The sequence below is a fragment of the Cyprinodon tularosa genome, unplaced genomic scaffold, assembly GCF_016077235.1.
Source record: "Cyprinodon tularosa strain WSP-4 unplaced genomic scaffold, ASM1607723v1 ctg376, whole genome shotgun sequence".
NCBI classification, from domain to species: Eukaryota; Metazoa; Chordata; class Actinopteri; order Cyprinodontiformes; family Cyprinodontidae; genus Cyprinodon; species Cyprinodon tularosa.
In genome coordinates, this window is record NW_024039092.1 from 732,042 (window position 1) to 749,748 (window position 17,707).

At 39.6% G+C, this 17,707-nt stretch overlaps 1 protein-coding gene across 1 annotated transcript; it reads left to right on the forward strand.

Annotated features, from left to right (window-relative positions):
* Positions 1 to 3,022: 3,022 nt before the first annotated feature.
* Positions 3,023 to 17,472, forward strand: LOC119790955. Its single transcript, XM_038296734.1, has 2 exons — positions 3,023 to 3,447; positions 12,132 to 17,472. Exon 2 carries the CDS (start codon positions 12,506 to 12,508, stop codon positions 14,318 to 14,320), a length of 1,815 nt encoding a protein of 604 aa, XP_038152662.1. The 5' UTR covers positions 3,023 to 3,447; positions 12,132 to 12,505; the 3' UTR covers positions 14,321 to 17,472.
* Positions 17,473 to 17,707: the final 235 nt, after the last annotated feature.

The following is a 17,707-nucleotide window of genomic DNA, read 5'->3' on the forward strand; positions in this document are numbered from 1 at the left end:
ATCTGACACATGCATATACACACCAGGAACCTGTAAACTTAGAAAATACGGAATTCAAAAAACATTTAAAAAACAAACATATTTCATTGATATATATACAAAAATGAATATTAGGAACTATATTATCAAACATTATACTGGGCAAGTAACAATTGTTTCTGGGCAAATGAAATGTGAGTAAAAATCCTTAACGTCAAGCCCTGTGATGTAATCATTAATTAAATATCCTGAAATAAGGAGATGTAATATTTATTTAGTTATTCATCTTATACATTATTCAGATATTAAATATACAATAAAATCAAAACAACATATATATTTAATGTTTTTAAATTCAAATTCAATTTCAATGTGTTTTTTTGCACCACGTATTTTTTCTCCCACACTGTTTACATTTGACCAATGCTGCACTTTAAGACATGGAAAATTTTGTTTTGTATACACTGTGTATACAAAATGACGATAAAAGTTGTCTAAGTCTAGGTCTACAAATGCAAAAATAATTAGATGCCCCATTGAATAATAATAATCATATTTAAATTCATTAAATTAATAACTAAATATAAAAAAAATGCTGTTATTTAAAAAACACATAATTGCTTTACTCGTCTTTGGTGAGCATGTACTTTGCCGGAATGATTACAGATTTTTTTTTTTGGGGGGGGGGGTTTCTCAAGCTAAAATGTCATGGAACCCCTCTGTAAATTCATGTAAAGGTGTGTGTGCAACACTGCCTGCACCTCAGAGACAAGATGCACTGAAAAAAAAAATCAACAATGACTTAACCTACAATTTATATTATCAGGTGTGCTCAAGTCTAGTCCTCAAGAGCGACTATCCTGCAACTTTTAGATGAACCCCATTTTTAACACACCTGAATCAAATGAATGGCTCGTTGCCATTCCTCTGCTGTGCTAAATGAGGGGATTGAGCCTTTAGATTCAGGTGTGTTAGATAAGAGATGCATCTAAAAGTTATAGGATGGTAGCTTTTGAGGACTGGAATTGAGTACCCCTGATCTAAATTAACATTTTGCATGTAAATATTTGAATTGGCCCAAAGAGAAAATGTTACGTTCCTGTCAGACTAACAGTGGTGTCAAAAGTACACACATTTGTTACTTAAGTAGAATTATAGATACTGCAGTTTAGTATCAACTTGAACTCTTTACTCAAGTAAAAATGAAAAAGTATGTGCTCAAAAAACTACTGAAAGTATAATGTATAAAGTAACCTTAAAAAAAAAAAACAGCCAAATGCCACTATATGAATTGAAAGCTCAATTTTTCGACCATTTTAGAAAATTCTTTGCGATAGGGCCAAGAATGTTGGAGGTCTTGTTGGTCTCTGTCTCCATCTCCCAATATGCTCTCGCCTCTGTCCGACCTTTCAGGCATTTCGACATCTCTTTCTGAATCAGACATCGTTGCATGGCATAGACAATTCATGTTTGCAGTTTGAAGAACACCTGCTTGCCTCTGATTATTTCAATGTTCCGTGTTTGCATTATATGACTCATCAATGATCTGCATTGGATGGCGCACATGACGTGAAGTAAATATTTATAAAATGTAAAGGAATGTAAGGAATAGAAAACAATAGCTTAAATATCGGTAAGCAGAGACAGCAATTGCTTTAGGGCTCGCGACCTCTTAGGGGCCCCATCAGTGACACCTGGTAGGCCCCCTACGCAATTTTAGACTAGGAGTTCTCTGCAAATGTAATGGTGCGAAAAATTCCTCTGTAACCCAACTGATACTGAAGAGACTGACCTGACCGGATTGTATTTATATCGCAACACATGCCAGATTTCATCATGATGGTGAGCCGTTTAAACATGACACCAATAGCAAAGCAGGCAGTGGTACTTTTAATCATTTTGTTAATAACTGTGTATAGTTCATTAGACAGTTGGTAAAAAAAACACACTCATATAATATGTTTCAAACCGCAATAAAGATCTTAAAAGAACAATGTATTTGAGTATTTTATTTTTTACACTACAACTTGGAATTATGGGTAATCCAGAGGGTAGATTAAAACCATAACCGTTACGTACAATGTATTAGCGACGATGAATACCAAAAAGAGGTACTTAAGCGGATTCCAGAAAAGAAAAAGGAAAGAAGAGCTGCTAAAAGAACAGAAAAAAACTTCTCAAAATAAACACGTTCTTTCAAAGAACTGAAGAGGGAGATAAGCATCTCCCTGAAATTAGTTTTTGGAACTTGGGACATCTGTAACATGTGATGGTGCGCTGTCATCAATGGTTCCATTAAAGGTGCGCAGTCACTATTTTTCCATGTGTGATCATAAACTACTGAGAATTGCATAATTATATCCTCTTGGCCGATTTATGGAACTGTCTCCAAATCCTGAACCTTTATCACGTGTTGTACTTCATATGGGGCCCACCCAGATAATGTTGCTTACAGGCCTATTGTTGTGTCGTTACGCCATTGATAGAAAGTACAGATAATTGTGTGAAAATTGAAAGAGTAGAAGTCAGAAGTAGGAGGAAAAATAAGTAATGGAGTAAAGTATAGATACCTAAAAAGTGTACTTAAGTGCAAACACCTCTGCAGACTAATGATCTATCTGTATCAGTTTATCTTCTTTACTAAAGCCAGTTACTAAAACATATATTGAATGAAGGAACGCAATGTTTTAGTTGCTTCAGTGTTGAATGACAAGGAATGGATTAATGGGTGAGTGAGATGTTTGATCAGTTTAGAAAAAAATAAACATTTTGTATAAACAAAAACCCACACATTTGTAATCTAAGTGGGGAATGAACGCAGAAAACGGACCTGATCTGTTCTCCTGTACTTAGGGAACCTTATGGTGCGATAACAGAATGATAGAAGTTCTTTGTTTAGTGCGTTTCCTCTCTGTGCCGCATTTTTCAAATGTCTTCTTGATAGTTTTAGACCTTGATCAGACTGTGGCTGGCTCAGAGCCTGGCCCTTCCCTCTTCGGGCATGTCCCCGCCCCCCTACCCCTCCATTCCCTGCAGCTCCTCTCCTGCAACACGATTTAAAGGCGAAAGAGGAGAGGAGAGTAGAGGGGAGGGAGGCAGAGCCAAGAGAGAAACAAAAAACGTGACTAGGCACCCAAAGCCTTCTGTTATGCAACAACTGACCTACTAACATACATTAGAGACTCGGCAGCGAAAAGAAAGAGAGCGAAAGGAGGAAATAAAGAGAGGAAAATAAAAAGAGGGAGGGGAGGAAGGAATCGGAGCGATCATGACGGGAGGAGCGCACCAAAACAAGCCACTGTGGTTCCACATCCACCGCCGCAAACAGAGGAGAGAGCTGAAGGCTTGGAAAGCGTGAGGCAATTTTAAAGAGAGCGTTGGAGACCGATGGAGAGAAGCGGACTGCTGGACAACACAGTGTGCGCCCCTTTTTGGATTCTCTGATTTTTATTTTTACGCATGTTAAAGGTAAGGCATCGCTGGACGTGTGAAGCTTCTCTGTCCTGTGTGCTGGATTCCTCTCCGCTCTCCTTTACCTCCAGGGTTGAGGGTTTGTTTTGGTGCCACCTGGGCGCGTCTGACTCCAACGTCAAGGCGAGGCTGCCTCCAGCTCCTCAGCAGGGCTGCATGGGAGGGCAACAGAGGAGGTGTTGATGCCTGGGGGTCATGGGGGCCAAGGTGGGGGGGCCACTGGGGGGCTTAGATACATTTTTGTTAAGTTGGAGCATATCTTTTTCCTTCCTTTCTCATATGGTCACCCTAAACCCTGTCTGCTAGAACAATAATTACTTAAATCCTTTTACTACTTTTATTAATTTTTTTGCAGTTTTGTGCTCCAACTTTAAAAATCAAAAAGACTGAAAACTTAAAAAAACATTTCAAGCATTTCTAAAATAATAAAAAAAAATGTTAATTCGACTTAAGCATAAAACACTCCTTTATACCTCTTTAAGATATACATTTTATTGATTATACATAATTTTTTTATGTGTTACATTTGCCATTTGTTATTATATTATAATTCACAATTAACAAACTTCCCATTAAATAAAACAGGAAAAAAAATTATATCTCTTATTTCTTTTTTAAATTGTAGTATTTCTGTAAATCCTCGCCCCAGCAGATTAGTTATGATCTTAACTTATTTTTACAGCAACTGTTGTGTTTCTATGGGCATCACTAAATGTCAGCTCAACCAGCAGCTGCAGTTTTGGTTGGATTGTTAAAAACAAAGTTGTTCCTCATTTGTAACAAATCTAAAATGACTTTAATCTTCATCTCCCACGAACTTGTTTTTACAGTGTGTATAACTTCTCCTGGCTTTGCTGTTTAAGCAGCTATTCCTGTTCTGTTATGAATCATTTATTGGGCACATAAATAGAAACCTTCCTTCCACAGAGGCTCGTACTGCATGTCCACCAGCTTTGTTTTAGGTTAGTAGGCTAGCTCATGTGAACAAGCAGGGAGGAGGGAGGGGAGAAAAATCCCTTACAGAGGACACACTTCTCCCCGTCACGTGGAGCAGCTCTTTGTAAAGGTTACAGCAGTTATCTGCGTTTAAACCCTTCAGCCCCCTGGCGGCGCGAGCGCGCGGGGTAATCTTGGAACATTTGAACGCACCTGGAGCTTGGATGCGTCTTTTCCTGTTTTTTTATTTTTTATTTGATTTTATAACTTCCAAGCAGAGTCATGGAAGCCACGCGGATGAAAAAGGGTGAGGTCACGCGTGTTTTTTTTCTTCTTTTTTTAAACATCTGGATCAAATGTAGGGTCAGGAGAGGTGTGGGTCGCTCTATCTCTTCTTCTTTAAAGGTGTTATGTTGGATGTTTGTTTTTTTGAGGAGCTGGATGCATTTCACGGCACAGTTGGAATCGCCTCGCATGACTGAGGATCCGATTAAATATGCATGGGCACGATTTGTCAGACAGAGCAACAAAGGAGGCGTGCGGGGTGACATATTGTTCACAAGGTGTTGCTGGCTGTGCCATGTTTATTTATGCTTTTATTTTGGCGGATCTAAACACCCCTGAAGTTGCGCCCTAAGCAACAGCTTTAAATGCTTCCAGGCTGTTGCGTCACGTCTCACCTGCACTAAGGATATTTTATAGGAATAATAGTTGGCAAACAAACCTCGAATCTTCAATTCCTGCATGAGCTTTATGAAGCTCTTGTATCACGGCGCACGTGCGGAGAGTTAGTGGTAATAGATTTAATGCAGCTTTTCAGGAACTCTCCATGGGTCAAACCAAGTTCAGATAAATATAAAATAGTTCATTATAGAATGTTGGATTTCAGATAAAGGATTGCAGATTTTTTTAAGTAACAGTTAGGATTTATCCAAAGCTCCATGTCTTTTACGCGCTGCGGGGTTTCCACCTCTGTGCGCCACGCTGAAAAAGGTACAGGGGTTGCATAATAAATGAATTAAATAATGTAAATGGATTAGAGAATAGAGCAGATTATGCAATCTACGGAAACCCATAGTCTGCGGCTATATGCTGCTGCCCTGGTCGCTGCCAATTGGTCGGCGCGCATATTGGGTCTCTGTGCCAACTATAAATGTAGGTCACATCAGTCCCGTGGGAGGGGAGGCAGGGGAGGGGGGGCTGCCGCTACAGCATCTGACTGGAAAGGCAAAATCAGAACTCGAGCAAAATAAATCCCAGCCATAACAAAGAAACGGGGCAGTCATGCAGAAGCAGGAAAGTGGAGCAGCAGCTGAACAAATAAAATTCATTTTTAGGTGTAGTACATCCCCCCGTGCATTTTTTTTAAATAACAAAGTAGGAAAGACAAACTCCAGGGAGAGATACAGATGAACATTGCCTGAAAAATCACAACAAAAACAATATTTTTAAAGGGATAACTCAGAATGCTTCAACTGGTTTCTGTTTAAATCTTACCTACAGTACATACCTCTTTTGACATCATAATTTAACCCTTTAAAGGGCAAGTTACCATTTTTTGATCACTTTCATACCCTTTATAAATGGAGGTCTAGAAGCACAACATCTATATCCAGCCATTCAGCAAAGACCCTGCTACATGGCTGTACATCTTATTTTGGCATTTGACCAATTAGATGAGCCCTTGAATGATATATTACCTACTGTAAAAGATAAAAAGTCAAGAAAAAAAGGTAAAAAGCTAATTAAAAAGTTGAAAAATAAAGTTAAAAAGTTAATAACCTTAGTTAACAATTATATTTGGGTTTATAAACTAAAAAATGTAAGTGCCTTTAACAGCATTAATGCCTCTAAGGTTATGTTTTACCAAAAAACATTCACTCTCTGAATGTTTTTCATGAATTTCTTATAGAAGCACTTCTGTTATTTTTCTTAATATATTCAGGCAAGTTGGCGTTTGTTCTTATTACATTGATATTCATTTTTACCATCAAAATATCCATATTTTTTGAATGTTACAAATGTAATAAGGTCTTGTCCTAGATTCCAATAACACTATTTTGATGTTGATTTTCAAAGTATTTTACTGAGTGCCCTATAAAGGATAAAAAAAAAACCAGATTAGATTATATTGTATGATGAAGATAACAGTTAATCTGCAGGAACAAGACAAAAGACTTCCACTGTTGTAAAAAACCCTTGTCCAAAACAATAAGTTCAGATCAGTTTACGTTATTGTTAGATAAAGAAACTTTAAACATTGTCCTATTTGTGTGGAGCAGTTCTGATCATTTATTCAATAAAGGTAGGAGCCAGCATTCTACCTATTGATCCACTTTTGTAAAACATTAGAGCAACGATACTGAAAAGTTTGCTGGTTTAAATCCAAATTCTCTCTTAATAGACATAAAGACAACTGGTTGCCGTCTCTCTAATCTTGAAATTATAAAAAGGAAAACTGAAAAGACCTCAGGGTTATGTGGTTAACTGGAGGTTAAAGGTCAACCTAGGATGACCTAACTTAGCCTGATTTTCTTTTATGTCTTTATGGTTTAATTTTTATGGGAAATATTACACCACGTTGTGGCTAAAACAACCCAGCAAAGACTCATTGGTCATAAATAGCCCTTGGTGGACATCCGGTACTGACTTGGTGGGTCACTTTAATTGGAAATACTTCAGAGTTGTGTTTCACACAGGAAGATCATTAATGGCACACAGCCTCTGGTTTCAGCTTCTTATCTAAATAGACACTGGCTTCTCTGGAAGTAAAAAAAAAAAATGCAAAAAGAAATGGAGATGGTTATAAGGCTCATTAAGTAACATTTTCATTAAACACTATGAAATATTTTGATTGAAGTTGTTGACACCTGCTTTGATCATGGAGTAGCCATTTACTTCAGCCTCAGGCACCACCTCATCTCGATTTATACCAAATAAAGACATCTAAGGAGTTGTCTTTTGCATTGAAAATTAAAAATGATAGATTAAAGCTTTAAGGTGGCTTTGTAAAGGATATTACTAGAAGCAGTTTCCTTAACGGTAGAATGATGTCATTTTATAGAGAATTGGTCAAAGAAAATAAAGACAGTTAGAGCTGTGTAGAAGGTACAGAACTTTATTTTAAGCTATCAAACATTGAAGTTGAACTGCATCTGTGTCACTATGCTTAGTTTTAATAATGCACTGACTCACGATGGTCTGACCTGGAATCTGTCGGGAAAACGTCCAAACTACTACAAGATGTGGAAAATTACAGAATCATCTTCAGGCGAGCTCCGCAAATGACACTGGGAAGAAAAATCTAACAGGGCGGCCAACTGAAGAAGTGAATTGATGCTGCCAGCTGCACTTAGAATAGAATAGAATAAATTCAAGCTTTTTTTCTCTCTGGTCTCAGGTAAACTAAACACTAAGCAATAATGACCAATATGAGTTATTATTAAAGGCTTATATTATGATACATTTTCTGGTCCTTTATAGTCAAACGCAGAATTTTGGATGTATCAGCAGGAAGTAAGTTAAACATGTAAAAACGAGTACTGACATCAGAAATGGCATACTTAGATACGTTTGAAAATGTTACTACATGTGCATGATTATTGAGCTTAATAATAGACCAGACTAACAAACTGAGATATAGTAACTAATGTTGCACCAATACCAAAACCGGGCGGGGCCCCGATCCCGCACAAAAATGGTGGTATCGTTATCGGCGAGTACCGATAAATTGGGCAAGGATACCATTTAGGTAGGCAATAAAAAGTTCTACTGGATTCTCTTTGTATTAGTCTTTTTCCTGCTTCACAAAGGTAGGCAGCAGCTTGAAAAAGCCATGATGACAATTATTTTACATCCAATTAGTATACAGTTCTTCATATACACACACATCAATTTCAAACAGATGGTATCGGTATGGGCCGATACTGCACAGTCAGGTATCGGGTGTCAGGGCCAAAAAATGGAATCGGTGCAACAGTAATAGTAACACCAGTGTTGTTTGGTCGAGAAAACCTAACTATCTTTCTCTACTTAAAGTGTAATTGGATTGTTTATGCAGCTCTGTATCCCCTTAAAATGATCATTGTCCGTTTAAATTATTAAAAATGAGCTAAAACGGAATCGGTTGCTCTGAGGATTTCTTTCCCTTTGTTCCCAAAAGCTCCCTGCAATATAAAGTCCTCTGCACAAAATGTAACTGTTACTATTACTAAGAATAACCTCTTAAAACAACACTTTAAAATGATATAAACTAGGTGTTTGATTAAAGTTCCGGGTTGCCTTTGCTAAATAAAAAAAAGGGCAAGAGGTTGTAGTCCGGAGGGCTAAGTGTTCTTTTTTTTCTGCTGTCCTACTTTATTGGGCTTTCTTGGAGTTTCCTGGCACATGGACGGTGATGAAAGATGAGAGCCTGGCTTTGTTATCGTTCTGTGGTTTGGAGCCAACAGAAAGGCAAATTACAGCATTTAGTAGGCCAGGAGAGCACATGTGACTGGTGCACCACATGGACTGAGTCACCCAGCCTTTTTTTTTTTCCCCTTTGGAGAAAGAGATGATATGGTTCGTGTTTATGGGTAGGACTCTGCCTCGCCTTGTTGGTCTGCTGCCCGGGCCTTTACCCCAACTCCTCTTTCTATTTTCATCATCTTCTTGACATCTTTTCCACTGTAAGTCAGCCACCCAGCCTGGTATATCAAGCCCTCCTCACATATGATCTCTAACCCAGCATGTGCCCTATGTGTCATTTGCCCTCATTATAAGTAGGGTCTGAAGGAGTGGCCCTTTTCTCTCCTTTTATGTCAGACCTGTCCTCATTTGGGAGAACGGTCCACTAAAACACGTGCTTCAGCGTTTGAACAACTGTTTCCGAGGCTCAATGCTCCTTTAGGACTCGTTGGTTGCACTGTGGGTTCTGTGGTCGTGTGAGGGAGTTCGACTCCAGATTCTTTTCCTGTGCTGTCATTTCCAGAGTGCCACAGAAACCAAGCAGTGAAATGTGAAGTATTTATGATGATCGGAAAGAGCAATCCAGGTCAAGGGAAATAAACGGGGCACCGAGCAGGTTTGCTGCCTCAGTGACTGTATTTGCATAATGGGTCTGGAAAACTACTCTTAACGGCAGGTTTTCATGCAGCCCGCTGCGGCTTTAGGCATCTGCAGAAGTACTTTCATGAAAGAAATACTGGTTTTGCATTTATTTACAGGATTAAGCAGGAATCTTTACAAAAAAACAAGAGATTTGTTTGTTACAGCCGAGGTCATTCATGTGTTTGCTCCTGCTGAGGACAGATATAGAACATACGCACTATGTGACGTCAGTTAACCCTCCGTTTTCTTAATAATAATCTGAAATGGAGCACGTGAGGCAGCTGGTTTGAAGGAAGAGAAAGAACGTCCGATATGATTGGCTGTGCCCGCCCGCTCCCCATTTTTATGTTGCTACGGGTGACAAATTCCTGGCGATGATGCAATACAGTCAGTGTTGTAAAGGCTGCCGGTTCTCCCCCTACCAGGCAACAGCATAATCTCTTTGTTTTAACTCTCCCTCGTTTGTTCCCTCTGCTTTCTTTGTTTCCACTTCACTTGTTTCTTCTTTGTTCGGTCCTTACAAAACGCTCTAATTGGCCGGTTTTCGTCTTTTTTTTTGCAGCCTCTCTTATCTTTTTTCTTACTTCTCCCTTTCCTCTTTCAGCCTTTCCGCTGACCTATATTTCAGTGAAAGACACAGTGAAGGAAGCCAGGCTCTTGTTTACGGAGTGCGGCTCGTCCCTAGTTTCTAGGTCAGTAGGACATACCGATTAAACAGGCCTCTATCCCCTCTGTTTTTCTGACTCGTGCCACAGAAGCACATGTCAAGCATTCAGGAGGATGACCTGAAACGGTTAAGTCCAGGAAAGGCTTTCCAGTATGTGCTGGCAAAGTTTTTATAAGAATACAATGCAACTTTGCTTTATAAACATATTTAAAGGCAAAGGCATGGGCTGTGTGCGACACAAAGACCATCCCAAAAGCTGAACCTTTTCCTACAATCAGGCTGGTATCCATTCATATCAGAGAGAAAAAGCAACAACCTCACATTTGACAACACAGAAAGTGGCATTTTGTGTTTTTTTTTTTGGGTTTTTTTGCATGAAGCGTAGAAAAACGCAGCACATCATCTATTTTCTTTAATTTTTGCATATCCTGAAAAGCGAGTAAAAGAAGACTGGGGTTAAACATTTAATACATGATTCTAATCTAGGTCAACACAGTCACTTATGTCTATGTAAGTAGGACAGCTACACAACAAAGATAGATTTGTTTATATTTGTATACGTATACTTATTTGTATAAATAGAATATATATTACAAATCTTTAATCATGAAATGTTTTTACAGGCAAAGCCACTAGGAAAACATGAAAACAATTAGTTAACCTAGATTTTTATGGAGTCATTTTTGCATTTTTGGAAAACTTAATCTGAAAAAGAGAAATTAGGATAATTACATTTTAAAAATCTTTTGAAAAAAATAAAAGAAAAAAAGAAAGTGGAAAAATAGAAAAAAAAATCTATTGAAAAATGAAATCCGAGAAAATTCTCAAAACGTGTTTTAAATTAAGATGTTTTTCCAGTTTTCATTCCTGGATTGCAATATCTTATTTTTCTTTTTCCCCCTTTCCTTTTTAGACAGTTATTCATGTGTTTTAGTTTATGAACCAAAGAAAAATTCAAGGTTAAAAGCTATAAAAGGACTCAACACTAACAGAGCATTAATTTAGAGAAAAACAATATATGTTTGATTAAGCTTTTATGGTTTGATAAAGACACAGTTGTTAAGGTTTAGTTTAAGCTGATTGTCACATTTTTTTTCTTTTCTGGGGGGCTCTTGACCTATATTTATAGATATCTCGCCTCCCAGCTACCCCCCTACATCTTCAAACCCCTCACTAGGTTCTAGACATCTTTTTCCTTGACCTGCATTAGCAGAGGCCTTTGTCTGCCTTATCTGCTCAACCTGTAACATCGATTTGGCATTGACTTTTTATGGCCAAGAATGCTGCCACATTTCTTCGCGGATGAGCGCATTTCAGTGGGGGGTGGGGAATCAGCAGTGTCGGTGGATGGGGGTTCTCAGTGGAAAACTAGTCCCAAGTTGAAGGTTTTTTTCTTTGTATTTCTTAAAAAATGCTGCAAAGCAGATCCAGGAAACACCAACAGATGAGCAGCTGACTCAGCCTTTGCGCTTTATTCACTCATCAGGCAAAACAAAAGAGCTAATCCTTACACAATCCAGTTTTCATGCTCTCAGCATGTCTGCAACTGATGTAATTTCAGTGGAGTTGTGCAATTCATGTATGTATGTGCCTTCCTTGGTTGCAGTACACAAGCAATGTTTGCTTTCAGCTAACTGGCAGGATTAGCCGTCTTCTAATGAACTCTTTGCCCCCATTGCATCACCCAAAGCCAACATCAATATGCCAGGGAATGGGTCAGAGGTCACAGTTTGCAGACAGATCACATCAATAGCAAGTCTAAAAGGTCAGACGCTAAGGTCTAGCAGCCATTTACTGGTTGCCAGGGGTTACAGAGGCGGCAAAGACCAGACATGCCAAAAGATTAGATGGAGGCTCCACGTGTGGATGACTAACTTAGATGTTTTATTTTTAGGATCAAATAAGGTCTACAGTAAGTGTATGTAGCAGATTACCTGCAGTCCATGTGGATTAAAATTTCTTTGTCTTTTCTTTTTTTTTATGTTTACAGGGTGTCATCTTGCAGAGAGAACGAAGTGACGGAGGGAAGCTAAGGCCAACATACCCCCAGAGACTAACATGCTGAGATAAACCGAACGTCCTACATCCTGCAGCCTGTGTGGAGATCTAGGACACTTTGCCCTCAGCTCAGCAAACTGTGTTGTTCTTCTACCAACCTTTAGTAACCAAGACTGGAGACGGATCAAATTCACCTCTGGGTTATTTGTGGGATAACGTGGATAAATGAGGGTTGCCAGCGTTACATATAAATTGTTCTTCATCTGTTTGGGGTATTTAGACACATAACTCTCAAACAATAAGCAAGTTTCCTGCTTCAGGAGGCAAGGTTTTTGCATTAGTTCGAAGTGGCTACTAGTTGCAAGAATGGAAAACTTAAGCCCACCTCTGAAAACACTGAGTAATCCCTCAGGGAACAACCTGAACATTGAGACATACAATGGTTACGAAGAGACTCTTCAAGGGACACCAGGTCGCTTAGGGCGTCTGATCAAACCCAAGCCCAATGTCACCTGCAGACGAAAGCGTCAGTTCATTTCTGATGAGAAAAAGGACGCCTCTTATTGGGAAAAGAGGCGCAAGAATAATGAAGCGGCCAAGCGCTCTCGGGAGAAGCGCCGTCTCAACGACATGGTTCTGGAGAATCGTGTTATCGCACTGAATGACGAGAATGTGAGGCTCAAGACTGAGCTGCTCCAGTTAAAGTTGCGCTTTGGTCTCATAAGCACAGCCTCCTACATCGAGAAGAGCCAACAAATGAACGTAGGAAGCGATGCAGGAAATGGAGGCTGTTCCTCATCCTCCTCTTCTACTCAGTACTACTCCAGCGGCTACTCAAGTGGTTCTCAGTTGATGATTAACTCTGACTCTTCAGAAACAGAGCAATCAGGGCGCAGCGATGGCCACAGGCAGCTGGTGAAATACTCTCCCCGAGGCTCCCTCTCTGACCTGTCCGACGGCTCATCCAGGGACAGCCCTGAGCCGATTCCGTTTGAGATCAAACAGGAGGGCGACAGATTGGAGATGGACATCACCAGTGGCACCACAACCCAGATTATGTTCAACATTCACAGGGGTCCAGCTTCTTCGTCTGCACACCACCAGATTAAGCAGCAACAAGAGATGGAGGCTGCATATCACCACCAGCCCCATCTAATTCAGCAGCAATCACAACCCCATCAGGAGACCGCTTCTGCTATCAAAAACATCAGCCAGGCTACCCCTAACCCCCCTGCTGCCCAAAGAAGTGTAATCCTGTATGGTGCCAGCAGTGCCTCCTATCCGGTAGATATCGTCAGCAGGCCCCAGGATGTTGATGTGCAAGTAGCCTTAAAGCACAGCAGCAGCCAACTGCAGCAGTCAATCACAGAGACCTCCTCAGAGACTCTCGTTGAGGTAACAAAGCAGCTGGAGAGAAAGACATTGGACTCCCCTCAATATGAGCTTTCTGACAGCTTTAGTAAAGTTAAACAGAGAGAGGTGTACAGAGTCTGCCAACTTACCCAGCAACAGTTAGAGCAGAGACAAGAGGGTGAATCACCTGTAGTTACCCACTGTGAACAGGTAGAGGGCGTCACCCAGGCCCAGTTGTGTCAGCATCTTCAACAACCTCATCATTCCTACCTCAGTGCACAAGATGAGGAGCCACCAGTGCTTAGCTACGAGGGTGGACCCCGAGCCAACAGTTATCTTCAAAGCCAATCAACGTCGTTAAGTGACGGCGATCCCTGTAATTCTGACAAAGAGGCATCGACAGATGATGAGGAATCACTGTCTTTGTCCTGCCCAGATATGAGCAGCCTCCACAACCAACATCTTTCTGGGATCCTTCAGTCCGGGTTGCCTCTTCCCCAGTACCCAGGCTGCTTCCAGATGCAGGGCTGGGATCCCCAAGTGGAGGTAAGGGGGACAGCTCTGCCCCACAAACTCAGACTCAAACACCGGGCAATGAGTAGCGGCAGTAGTGGTGGCAACTGCTCTGGACAAGAGTCCCCGACCTCTCCGCCATCTGCTACCCCACCTCCTTTGCCTCAGCACCCCTACCTTTCCCTCTCGCCTTTGGAGAACATTAAGCAAGAGCGTCCAAGCGGAGCTTGCAAACTTGTAGCATCAGAAGGGGGGCCAAAGAAGGACAGTGGCAAAAAGGAAAGTGGTGGGAGACGGAACAAGAGGCGAGATTAGGAGGCAAGTTCTCCTCTAAGACTGCTCTGCCATCATGCCTTTGCCCTACCATTAAATGCCCTTCTGAAGCATCTGGGACATGATTCCAGGCTTCCCTATCCCTCGTCCCTCAGATTTGAGAGAAAAAAACGGACACATTGTAGGGCTGTGTATCATATTTGTATATGTTGTACAGATTTTGTCATTTCTTACATCCTCTCCATACTGAAGCATGTTGTCTATAGGGTGAGGAGAAATGAAACTCCCTGTTTTTTCTACTTTCTCATTCAGCAGCATCCAGCAGAATACACCGGCTAAAGCACATTTTTGATAGTATACGAAAAGGAATGTAAAAAGAAAAAAATCCACTTACCACAAATTTGATACATGTTCAGATGTAGATAAACATACAAATGTATGGGGTCTCTGCCTTAACTACAATCAAATGCAAATGAACACCTCCGACCAAAGAAGCACCAATACAACAACTATTAGTTTTCTTACCTCTTCCCTTGCCCTACCTCTGCCAACCCCTCTCCCTCTTAGCCATCTGCATTATTCCACGAAAGGTCACATCACAGTTATTTTTGAAGCACTTGTTTTGTACATAAATTTGATGTAAATGAATACATGTATCTATTTTCTGCATCTATTTAAAAAAATGAATACACATTCAGTAGACATGCAGCAGAAATGATGTATCTGAAAATGACTGTTCTCTGACAAATCACAACTATCGCACAGTGGGGGTGCAACGAGATCTCGTGGCACGAGATTTTTTTAAGGGCCTGATCCAATTGGAAATATAACATGACATTGAAGTGACATTTTTACAGATTCAAACAAGTTGAGACTCTTTATCCGAAGGTTGAAATCTAAAAACTCTTCGGTAATAACATTTTTAAATCATATTGGACACATCTTCCTAAAGCCCACTCTGCCTAGGACGGTTCTGATGCTGTGAGACGATAAACCTGTTAACCGGCCACACCAAATCGCCAAGAACACCTGGGAAAAAAAGCTTAAAATAAATCAGCTGCTTTTCTTTAACCCCTAGGAGTGTCTACCAGCCATATAAAACCACTGCGGTGTGACGGCGGAGAGCCGCCTTATTGCTTATTATATGTTGCTACAAAATTGGAAGGACCACATGACTCATAGATGGGATGTAGTATTTAACAGGTTAGTAGAGAATGGGTAGGGTTGTACTTAGTTTCTTATATCAGCAACATGTGTGACCTAAAACCAGACTTCAATGATTGTAGAGTGAGCATTAGCTTTCAACAAGGCTAAAGTTAGCATCTCCATCGGTGCTTCCAAATACAGAAATAAAAATTAGGTAAAATGATAAATTCTACAACTGGATTATTCTAAGACACATTTTTGAAATTTCAAAAATATTAATGCTATTTTAAGAAAAAACTAGAAGGAAAGAGCGAAACTGAAAGCGTGGACAAATCAAACCTGGACTTAAATGTTATATACAGACTCCAGAGATATATATGTAAAAGAACTGGCAATTTTTTGTATGTTTGCTTAAAAAGAGATAATATGGACCCCCCCTAATTCTTGTTAATGGTAATCCTGTAACCCCAAATGTATCATATTTGATACATGAGGTTTTTAAAAACCTCTACATCATCAGTGTGATTTCCTGATAAACCTGATGAACACAATCAAACACGTGTAGTGAACAGAAATAATACAAATCAAACCTCCTATATGTAGATTGACATTTTACTTGTCAGAAGACCCCAGTAAAAAATAACAACTTTTTTTCTGAAAATGATGTCATGTTTCTATTGTTGAGGATCTTGCCTGATAACTGGATCTATTTCTCGTGTCACGAGTTGCATTGTTACACCCCTACTGCACAGCCGTGCTGTTAATGGTTGCTACAGGATACATTCAGATTAAACATCTCTCTTCTGTAAGCTTTTGGGATTAATCAGTAATAAAATGTCTTGTTTACAGAGAAATGGTCATCCAGTTCGGAGAGCCAGGAGCACTGAAAGGAAAATACGTTTTCTCCCTGAGGGGGTGGCCTCATTAAAACATTAGAATTAATAAACCTTTAACCAGCCTTTAAATATTTGGTGGGAATCACCGGCTGCAGGCTTTAAGCCTTTAGTTTCTTTAAGCTTTATCAACCGTATCTTGTTACCATTCGTTCACTGGCCCCACTGTATTTATTTCCGTCTTCATCAAAATGCCATTCACTGTAAAAAATAATAATAAAAAAAAGAATAAAAAAAAAAAAAACAACAGACAGAGAATGTGTACAGAACCTTTTAGATGCATATCAGCCTAAAAGTAGAACTTTTTGTAGTGGAGAAGGAGGAGAGGCAAAAGGAGTTATGACATGTAAAAAATAAAAAAAAAAAAACACTGCAGTGCACTGAGACTTAACTTCAATCATGAATACCTACTGTTTACTTTTTCTGTCATGGATCACGGTTCTGTAGTGTGACCAAATATGACCACAAAGCCCTATGACACACATTGAAGAAAAAAAAAATAAGGTTGTAGCCGAGTTGCTTAATTCCAAAGCCAAACTCTGCTTATCATCAAACTGGAGTAAATTTCTGATTTAGAGCTTTAATTGAAAGTAGAGTTGGCTCTCCCTTATTTCCTGTTTGCCTCCATTATGCATTTCAGGGGGTTGCAAATCCCCTTTTTTTTCGTGGTAGTTCTGCATCTGGATTGTGACACATTGCCTTCACTGGATTCTAGTTTATTATCTATGTATCTGTTTGGCTTTTTTGGTGCTTGTGTATAAATGTAAAGGTTCACAAACACTGTAATGTTTGTTTTATTGGTTTCCTATCTTCTTTTGAGTCCGGGTGTTGTTTTTTTTTCTCTATGCCGTGTCTTTGCTCCTACTGACTGTGATTACATGTATTTGCCTCATTCCTCTTCGTCCCCCACTTTTTTTTTATTTCTTTTTTTTTTTTGGTGTGTATTAAATGGTAAAGTTTGTGATTTTGATGATGGTTTTTATGAAAATGAAATGGACGAGACAAGGCAAAACTTTGGTGTGGTGTGTAGAGATGGGTGGCAGTTGGTCTGGTTTATCATAACCATGTAAAGACACTAATGTTCATTGTTGAAAGACGGGAGCATTTCAAGAAAAAATAAAAAATAATGTTGCCCTGCCAACATATCAATGAAAATTTCTGTTTCCGAGTCTTTTTTTATCCTTCCTGCTTCATTTACCTCTCAGGTTCTGCTGAATTTCGACACAACAGGCAGGTTAGTTGGTCATCCAATCATTATAAACGCTAAGCTATTAATAATTTACCAGAATCACCAGTTAGGCCATACATTTACAATTGCTTTGCACAAGAAAATTATTCATCATTACTAAGGAAAGAAAATATCTGAGCAATAGTCACAGTTTCTTGGAAC